The sequence below is a fragment of the Lycium barbarum genome, chromosome 1, assembly GCF_019175385.1.
Source record: "Lycium barbarum isolate Lr01 chromosome 1, ASM1917538v2, whole genome shotgun sequence".
NCBI lineage: Eukaryota > Viridiplantae > Streptophyta > Magnoliopsida > Solanales > Solanaceae > Lycium > Lycium barbarum.
This window is the reverse complement of record NC_083337.1, coordinates 11213097-11223589: the sequence shown is the minus strand read 5'-3', so window position 1 is coordinate 11223589 and position 10493 is coordinate 11213097. Positions and strand designations below refer to the sequence as shown.

General features: G+C 37.8%; 1 protein-coding gene across 1 annotated transcript; it reads right to left on the bottom strand.

The window, feature by feature from the left end:
• Window positions 1-889: 889 nt before the first annotated feature.
• Window positions 890-4918, bottom strand: LOC132628281 (uncharacterized). Its single transcript, XM_060344095.1, has 2 exons — window positions 4192-4918; window positions 890-1339 (listed from the first exon to the last, which is right to left on the bottom strand). Exons 1-2 carry the CDS (start codon window positions 4588-4590, stop codon window positions 1256-1258), a joined length of 483 nt encoding a protein of 160 aa, XP_060200078.1. The 5' UTR covers window positions 4591-4918; the 3' UTR covers window positions 890-1255.
• Between the last annotated feature and the right edge of the window lie 5575 nt (window positions 4919-10493).

Here is a 10493-nt window from a genome sequence, read left to right as displayed (position 1 = left end):
ATGGAGAGAGAGGATCACCTTGATTAATTCCTCTTCTTGATTTGAAAAACCCATATCTGCCTCCATTAATATTGACAAAATACTAATTGTTGGATATCATTCTCCATATCATGTTAACCCACTCAGTAGAGAAACCAAATGGTTTGAGTACTTCACATAGATATTCCCAGTCCACTCTGTCAAATGCCTTAGCCATATCCAGTTTCATGACTACATTTCCATTTGTATTGGGCTGCTTGATGTTATGAACCATCTCCTGAGTTAGGATGATATTTTTTGTGATAGACAACAACAACAACAACAACAACAACAACAACATACCCAGTGAAATCCCACAGTGTGGGGTCTGGGGAAGGTAAAATGTACGCAGACCTTACCTCTATCTCGGAAGATAGAGAGGCTATTTCCGGAAGACCCTCGGCTCAAGAGAAAACATGGTGAGAAAAGGTCAAATAAGCAGGAATAGTTCAAAGCAATACGAAAATGAAACTAACGAAAGCGAAAAATCCATGATAAAGCAGTATGAGAAAACAGAAACAGTGGCTACCACAGATAAATACGATAATTGTGGTACACGGACTAACATATAGTTGCACGAATCAAAGGACAAGAAAATGAAGATCAAAACCGCGACTACTAGTACGACGGGATACTAGCCTTCTACCCTAATCTGAGTCCTCCATAGCCTGCTATCTAAGGTTATGTCCTCGGTAAGCTGGAACTGCGCCATGTCCTGTCTAAGCACCTCTCCCCAATACTTCTTCGGCCTACGTCTACCTCTTCTGAAACCGTCCATAGCCAACTTTTCACACCTCCGCACTGAGGCATCTGTGTCTCTCTTCCTTACATGCCCAAACCATCTCAGCCGCGCTTCCCGCATCTTGTCCTCCACTGATGCCACTCCCACCTTATCTCAGATATCTTCATTCCTAATCCTATCTCGCCTGGTGTGCCCACACATCCATCGCAACATTTTCATTTCTGCAACTTTCATCTTCTGGACGTGCGAGTTCTTGACTGCCCAGCACTCCGCCCTGTACAACAAAGTCGGTCTCACTACCACTTTGTAGAACTTGTCTTTAAGCTTTGGTGACACCTTCTTATCACACAGCATTGTCTGTGATAGACCTTCCTTTTAAAAAAAAAAAAAACCTGCTTCATTTTGTGAAAACCACCTTATGAATGAGAGTGGAAATCCTAGTATTCAACAATTTGGAAATAATCTTAGCACTAAAATTGCTAAGACTGATATGCCTTATTTCAGTGAACTTTTGAGGATTGTTGACTTTAGGCAGTAAGGTGAGACAAGTGTGAGTAAAAGATCTTGGTAGATCATTACCTGCAAAAAAGTAGCAAACCATGTTAGTTAAATCTTCTGCTATGATGTCCCAACATTTTTGATAGAAGACTCCTGATATGCCATCAGGACCAGGTGAGCTGTCAGGGCTAAGATTGAAAACAACATCCTTGATCTCCTGTACTGTTGGCATAATACACAATCTTTGGTTATCTTCATCAGTAATTACTTTAGGTAGTAATTGTAAAATGCTGAAGTCCTTGGGAAAATCATCTTTAGTAAATTGCTTCTCAAAATATTTTCTAGCTTCTTCACCAATTGCTTCATCTCCTTCCACCCAGTTATTGGTATGATCCATGATCCTCTTAATACTGAGTCTTCTTCTCTTTGTTTTCACTAAAGTATGGAAGAATCTTGTGTTTAAATCACATTCTTTAAACCATTGCATGCTTGCTTTTTGTTTCCAAAAGGATTCCTCTTTCTTGGTATGTAGAATCAACTGTGCATTTGCACAGTTATAAGCAGATCTGTTCTCATCAGAGTTATCCTGAATGCAATTATCCTCTAATTCAGCCAACTTGCCTTCCATTCTTTTAGTGATTTCAAAAATGTTACCACCACAATTCTTAGACCACCAAGAAAGTTTTTTACAAGTGTTTTTCAGCGTCATATGGAATTTCCATATAGGATTTCCAGTCACTTTTTCTGACCAGGATTGTTTCACAACTTCCTGAAATCCTGGTTCTTCAATCCAGAATTCAAGAAATCTGAAATAGCTTCTGAAGTTTCGATGTAAAACATCAATGTTAATGAGCAATGGTGAATGGTCTGACCCAATCCTGACCAAGTGTGTAACTGAGGTGTGAGTGAACTTTTGGTTCCACTCCAAGTTAGTAAAAGCTCTGTCCAATCTTTCCCATACCCTATCCTTTCTACCTCTACCATTACACCATGTAAAAGTAGAGCTTAGGTAGTCAGCATCTATCAAAGAACAATCCATGATACAACTTAGGAATGTTATGCTTTTAGACATTGCATGAGGCTTCCCTCCCTTTTTTTCTTCTGGTGCCAAAATGTAGTTGAAATCTCCTAAAACCATCCATGGCAGATTTAAGTTACTAGCAATCCCTTTCAAATCATCCCATAGGATGTCTCTCAAGTGACTTTTACACTTGGCATAGACCAATGTTATTACAAAAACCTCATCTTGATTTGTAAAGCAAATGGTGACCTGCTGATCAGTGTCCTGTAAGATTGTTCCATCAAAAATATGATCCCAAAAACTCCATATTTTGTTGTTGTAATTTGAATAAGATTTCTGATATCCAAGTTTCATTTGGAACCTGTTCAACTTGGATCTTCTACAAAAAGGTTCTGCGAATGCCATAAAGGCAAGTGTGTGTCTTCTTTTGATTTGTTTGAGTCTGTCATAAGCCCCCTGAGACCTGATACCTTTCACATTCCAATATAAGAACTCAATCATTAAAACTGGATGGATGATGATGACTTGGATTGTGCTCTGGTCACAGTATTAGTTTGCCCCCTCTGTTGCCCCTCATTGCTCTTCCTCCTCTAATGCCTCTAGGGGACAAACTCAAATGATCTGCTACTTCATCAAAAGCTTTGGTGACATATGGATGATTCGTTTGTTTTGAGTTGAAGACTTGAATTAGTTTTTCAGCTTCTTCATCACTAGATGTAGAATATTGCTCAACACTTTCATAGTCTTCATCATTGGAATCTTCTTCCTCCTCTTCAGTACTCTCTTCTTCCTTCTCATCAAATTCTGTTTCAGAATTTATGTCTTCTTGTTTTAGGTTTGGCTGAGATTGATGTGGTGTAGGAGGTATGGGATCAGGTGGTTTGGTTTTTTAGGGATTGGTTTTGTTTTTTTGGGTGTTGGTTTGATTTTTGATAGTGTTGGACTGATTTTGTTTTGCAATAGTAACTGGTTCATGGTTTTGATGGTTTTTTGTGATTTTGACAGTGCTTTGCTCAGAGCAATAACTGGTTTGGATTTCATCACACTTGTCATTCTGATTTACAAGGTTGGATTCTACTGTTTCCTCCCTATTTACCATTTGATCTTCCCATTGAACTTTCTTCTTCTGCTTGTTCTTCTTGCTCTTTGTCTTTTGTTGATCAGCATGACCATTTTGTGGTTGATGTTGTTTGCCTGTATTACTTTCTTCCAAAGGTTTGGAATTTTTTTGATCTATCTTGCCTTTTCCTTTGCCTGGGACCTCCTTCAAAATCTTTCTATTTTGCTGATTTGGCTCAGGTTCATTAGTGGTAATAGCTTTACTTCTTTGTCTTCTATTACCCCTCCTTGTGAGTTCTGTGAACCCATCCTCATCTACCTGATTCACCTCTTGTTTGTTCTGCTCTTCAATTTTGTTATTGATGAATTTCATATTTGGTTTTTTGTTTCTACAGTCAGCTTCAATATGCCCTTGAAGTTTACAGTGTTTACAGTAGCTGGGATCCCCTTCATACTCAATTTTGAGCCATTCCCCATCTTCTGTTCCATCCTGTGTTTTGAAACCTAACCAAATTTCATCTTGCTTTTCCTTAAGCAAATCTATCTCAACCTTGATTTTAGCAACATTCCCTCTAGATTTAGAAAATATTGCTTGATCAGGTGCAATAGTTGTGCCAACAGACTGAACTAACCTTGATAAAATGTCCCATCGAAACAGATGCCAAGGAAGCTTGTGAACAAGTATCCAAACTGGGACTATAGAAGTTTCTTGCTCGGCTTTAAAATCAGGGGACCACTTCATGACTTTCAAAGTATAAGCTCCAAGAGTTAAAAATGGTTTGAAATAGACATGGTTGTAGTCAATTTCATTATAGAAATCCAGATAAACAGTCTTATAGTCAAAAAAAGCCACCTTAACATTAGCCTTCAACTCAATTTGACTAGCAAGCAGTTTTCTTAGTTCGTCCATGGTAGGTTTTCCTTTGACAAATTTGGCAACAATGGTCCATTTACAATCTTTTTCCCGTGCATTGAAAAAAACCGCAGGTTTACCAAGGTGTGTTCCATGTTTAATCTCTACCTGGGATTGCTTTGGTTCCTGCTCAACCAAAGTGGTCCCAACAACTGCTGAGAATTTAGGCTTTGAAGGTCCAAAGTTGTTATTTTTTGAGGTAGTAGGCTTGGGATTTTTGGTATTTTGTTCTTTTGGTTCATTTGGATTTTTGAGGCTTGCATCTTCTGCCTGGTTTGAGGTACTTTGGACTGGTGTTATTTTTTTGGGAGATTGTGTGTCATAGTTTGAGCTTACCATGGTTTATCTTTCTCTTGGATTGCTTCATGGTTGTTCTCAGTTTCTGTGATTTTTGGGCTGTTGGCCTTTTTTTGTTGGGATTCTTCATCTTGAGCATTAGGTGCGGTATCAGTTTCTGTTGGCCTTTTTTCTGTGATTTTTGTTTTTGCAGAGCATAGTTTGATTGAATGGCCTTTATGGTTTCAGGGTTGTTAAGAATGAATCTGATGAGAGATTCATGGTCAATGTCTGTGCTTGGTGTTGATTCTAGGTTGGATTTGGTAGCAGGGTTTTAGTTTTGATGGGTTTTGACGATGGAGTTACTGTTGGGTTTTGTTTGTTTGAAGCTACCACTGTATTTCGAAGAATTAACTCTAGGTGACTAAAAAGTCTTGAAATTACTAAAGGTGACGTGTAGGGCCCACCCCACATCAAAACCCAATTAAATTTGGGATTAAGAAGATTGGGGTTCAAAATGTAATTTTTAAAACTTCTTAATCTTTTACAAACTACAAAAAAACCCAAAACACCCACCCATTATACTAAAACACCCACCCAATATTCAAAACATCCAAAACCGTTCATCCCCACAACTCCCTCGCACTTCTTCCATATTTCAAAATCAAAACTCCCAAGCAACAATTAATCTCCTTCACTTGGACGTCTCTCATCTCTCCTCTTTTCTTGTCATCTTCTTCTTTACCCTCGTCTATAGGTGCCGCTGCTGCTGCTTCTTCTTTTATCAAGGTAAATTTTTTGTTTCACTTGTTCCAAAAGTTATTTGGTAAAAATTGATGATTTTGGTTGTAGAAAAAAAAGAAGAACATGGGTTTGTCTTCAATGTTGTTTATTTTGTTGTTCCTTGTTCGAGAAACCCTTATTTAGGGTATTTGTTTGACTTGTTGGGGGTTTTTGCGTTTGTAAATAGCGTACATTGTTCTCAAATTATGATTTTTTGTGATGTTTTTGTTCTTGTTCTCCTTAAGATTTCGAAAAATGGCTTGCAATCTTGTTGACTTTTTCGAACAAATGAGTAAGTTGATGCAGCAACTTCAGCACTTGTTTGACAGTTGCAGACAGTTGCTGAGGTTGCTTGCTTTTAAAACCTCTATTTAGTGTATTTGTAGTGAAATACTGTTGTTGGTGTTGGTGTTAGTGTTGGTGTTGGTGTTGATGTTGATGTTGGTGTTGATGTTGATGTTGGTGTTGGTGTTGTCCTGTTATGGTATGGTTTAGGAAAAGAAAGGATAAACAATTATTGCACATACATTTGGTGTGTTTTGTTTAACTTGTATGATTGTGTGTCTGTAGTAGACGATTTGGTTGTTGTCTTGGAAGTAGATGTTTGTTGTTTTGGTTTGGTTAAGTGTTTAGGAAAAGCTTGGATAAAATTCATCTTGTTGTTGTTATTGTTGTTATTGTTGTTTTTATTGTTGTTGTTGTTGTTGTTGTTGTTGTTGTTGTTGTTGTGTGTTTGTAGTGAAATAAATGGTTTTTTTCTGCTGTTTTCCTGGTATGGTTCAGCGTTTAGGAGTGGATATCCAATAGATGGTTTTTTTATTCTTGTCCTAGTATTTATCTGGTTCTATTTATAGAAGCTATGTCCAACAAATTTTTAGTTGTTGCAACAATTTCTACACTTGTGCCAACAAGTAGATAATATGTTGTAACAACTACAAATCTGTTGGACATAGCTTCAGTTTTTTGGTTCTGTTTGTAAAAGATATCCAACAGATTTTTCGTTTTTGCAACAAGTTATACACTTGTTGCAACAAGTATACAATATGTGTCAACAACTACAAATGTGTTGGATATAGCTTCAGTTTTTTTGTTCTGTATTGTAGAAGATATCCAACAGATTTTTAGTTGTTGCAACAAGTTATACACTTGTTTCAACAAGTATATAATATGTTGCAACAACTACAAATCTATTGGACTTAGCTTCAGTCTTTGGTTCTGTTTGTAGAAGATGTCCAACGGATTTATAGTTGTTGCAACAAGTGATACACTTGTTGCAACAAGTATACCATATGTTGCAACAACTACAAATCTGTTGGACTTAGCTTCAGTCCTTTGGTTCTGTTTGTAGAAGATGTCCAACAGATTTATAGTTGTTGCAACAAGTTATACACTTGTTGCAACAAGTATACCATATGTTGCAACAACTACAAATCTGTTGGACTTAACTTCAATCCTTTGGTTCTGTTTGTAGAAGATGTCCAACCGATTTATAGTTGTTGCAACAAGTTATACACTTGTTGCAACAAGTATACCATATATTGCAACAACTACAAATCTGTTGGACTTAGCTTCAGTCCTTTGATTCTGTTTGTAGAAGATGTCCAACAGATTTATAGTTGTTGCAACAAGTTATACCATATGTTGCAACAACTATAAATCTGTTGGACTTAGCTTCAGTCCTTTGGTTCTGTTTGTAGAAGATGTCCAACAGATTTATAGTTGTTGCAACATATTGTATAGTTGTTGCAACAAGTGATACACTTGTTGCAACAACTACAAATCTGTTGGACTTAGCTTCAGTCCTTTGGTTCTGTTTGTAGAAGATGTCCAACAGATTTATAGTTGTTGCAACATATTGTATAGTTGTTGCAACAAGTGTATCACTTGTTGCAACAACTACAAATCTGTTGGACTTAGCTTCAGTCCTTTGGTTCTGTTTGTAGAAGATGTCCAACAGATTTATAGTTGTTGCAACAAGTTATACACTTGTTGCAACAACTATAAATCTATTGGACATTGCTTCAGTTATTTGGTTGTGTTTGTAGAAGATATACAGCACCTTAATCACTTATTCAACAACTGAAGAATCTGTTGCAACAACCTATTCACTTGTTGCAACAGTTACATCATTTATTGCAAAAAATTCTTCAGTTGTTTGGGAATTTTGTTACTTGTTGTATTTTGTTTGATCAAATGTTGTACTTGTTATTATCTGTTTACTTTGAATGATGCACTAATCAGTTGAAGTTTTTTTTTTTCTCTTGTGTGTAGATAAAATGTCTACAGCCAAAAGAAAAATTGAGAAATCAACTGAGAGTCATAGAGATAATAAAAAAGCTAGAGTGCAATCATCATTAGAGAATCTTGCTGATTTAGCAAAATCTATTGTTGAATCAGCAAATATAGAGGACAGAGACAGCCAAACTGACAATCAATCCTCAGAAAGAGAGGAAGTACAGAGCTAAGAAGGAGTAGATACAAATGAACAAAGTGAAGAAGAGTTAGAAGCTGAAGAAACTGCTGATGGAGTAGATGGATTGGATGAAGATGATGAAAAGGGCAGTGCCTCCGAAAATACAGTTCAATTGTCGACGTTCATAGCTGAATTAAGAACAAAGAAGAGAAATAGTGTGAATGCCAATTTAATTGCAGAATCTCCTAGTAGATTGGACATAGATCATAACAGACCTTCCATTGCTGAGGTCGTCAAGGTTTTCAGTATTGACAAGTATGCCGTGAGGATGCCATTGAATGAAAATAATGATTTGACCGTTGATCTTACGGTCAAATCAGGCATGGGCAAGAACTTTGATATGTTTAGGCTAATTCTTAAAAAGCAGGGGTTGGAGGATTTCTTTAGGAAAAGCTGTTTTGGGGTGTATTTGGATCTGCCTGAAGAGACCGGTGCACGGTTTCAAATGAAAATGGTATATGGGCTTATGAAGCGTAGAATTCTTTCGGATGCAAAGGATGAGCTTTGGATTAATTACTGTGGCATGACGGTGTGCTTTGGCTTGAAAGAGTTTGCCATAGTTACTGGCCTTAGATGTCATCCTTGTGAGCTTTCTACTGTTGTATTGAATAAGCCAGCCCGAACTACCAAGACAGCCAAACAAGCCAAGAAAGTAGGAAAGGGTGGAAAAGATAAGAATGAAACTGGTTTGGTGGAGTTAATTGGAAAAAGCTACAAAGGAGATAAGCTGCTTGTAGATTTGCAGTCCAAAACCATGTCAAAAAAGCATAAGCAGTCCTTGTGTTTAGTTTGGTTTGTGCACTGTGTTCTTATGGCAAAAGATACAAGTCTGAACATACCACTTGATTTGCTTAAACTTGCGGAGGACTATGAGGCATTCAACAACCATGGATGGGGCCGGGAAAGCTTCAAGTTGACTGTTGACTATTTATCGAAAGAGCTTAAGCCAACAGTGAAGACAGTCAATTTATATGGCTTCCCTTGGGCTATCATGGTAAAGCATTTGCAATGTCAATTTCTTGTACTTTTTGTATTTATATCATCATTCTGATTTTGATGGTATTTGAAGCCATTCCTCACCCCAGACAACAAGTGAAGGACTACTCTTCAGAAGTGTCTTTTCCAAGAATGCTTAGATGGCTGACTGCAAAGAGCAACACAAGATTGAGTGTTGATCTTTTTAACCCTCCTTTGGAAGAGGTAAGCCTTAAGACATATATATAGAATAAACTTGGACATCTGTTGGATAATGTCCAACAAGTATGACACCTGTTGCAACTCCAACAAGTATGACACCTGTTGCAACAAGTTACTAATATGTTGGACAATGTCCAACAAGTATGACACCTGTTGCAACAAGTTACTAATTTGTTGGACAATATCCAACAAGTATGACACTTGTTGCAACAACCTAGTTATCTGTTGCATTTTATGATTTAGGACCATTTTAATATATCTACTTTTTTGTTGTAGGTTGTGCACCCTTGGCTTGTCCCGATAGTACGGGAGTTGGAGATGCCATTCCTTGCTTCCTTTGAGCCATTACAATCTATTCCTGATAAAATGATTGAGGGGATGAAATTAGAATTGGCTGGAGTGACAGCCATCAAAAGGGAATCAGTTGTGGTAGATGTTGATGGTGGTGGTGTTATTGCTGGTGGTCAACCTGCTGTTGACGACGTTGCGGCAGAAATTGCCGGTGAAAAAATAATAGATGATGATGTTGATTTTGGTAGACAAACTCCAATTGGTGGTGAGTACGGTGGAGAAACTCCAATTGATGGAGATGTTAGTTGTGGCGGATTTGGTGGTAGATTTTCCTTTGTTGGTGCCGACACATCGAAATGTGCTTGTGAATGCACCTATTGGAAGCAGCGAATGGATGATTTGATAAATAATGTTGAGGAGTTGGTGAAGGTACAAAAGACACAAATTCTGCTTTACAGAGTTTGTTATCCAAGAGGGGTGTCAATCCATCCAAGAAGCTGACCTCACCCTATACTCCTATTCGCATTCGCAAGAAGGGAAAAGCAATTTCCAAGGCACTTGCCGATGTTAGGTCAAGGAAATCTTCTACACCCCATAAGGCAACTGATGTTGTTGATCTTAAAAAGGTAAATGTGTATAAGCATGCAGATGCTCAAAACATGAAAAAGCTTGAAAAATTCGTCAATGCCAAGAAGAGCAAGGGTACGATGTATTCATTGCATGAATTTAAGGCCGATGACTTCAGGATAATGACAAGCATGGAAGCTTGGTGGCTGGCTAGTGTAAGTTTGAAAACAACAATTATTTGTGTTGAAACAAGTCTTATTTTGGTTGCATTAGTTGCAACAAGTTATATATTTGCTGCAACGAGTGGAACACTTGTTGCAACAAGTATTGGTCTTGTTGCAACAACTCTCCTAGTTGTTGGAGATTGCTTACAGCAGTTGGGTCTATTTCCCCGACTGCTATAAGCAAACTCCAACAACTAGGAGAGTTGTTGCAACAAGTGTGCACTTGTTGCAACAAGTGTTCCACTCGTTGCAACAACACTCCTAGTTGTTGGAGTTTGCTTACAGCAGTCGGGGAAATAGACCCAACTGCTGTAAGCAAACTCCAACAACTAGGAGAGTTGTTGCAACAAGACCAACAATTGTTGCAACAAGTCCACACTTGTTGCAACAACTCTCCTAGTTGTTGGAGTTTGCTTACAGCAGTTGAGGAA

What these genes read in the sequence shown, in the direction of transcription:
- LOC132628281 (XM_060344095.1), bottom strand. Translation starts at nt 4,590, where the DNA reads ATGGTAAGCTCAAACTATGACACACAATCTCCCAAAAAAATAACACCA. An exon ending in AGTTGAAGGCTAATGTTAAG is followed by an intron (nt 1,340 to 4,191) that starts GTGGCTTTTTTT and finishes ACTTTTTTGCAG; the next exon opens with GTAATGATCTACCAAGATCT.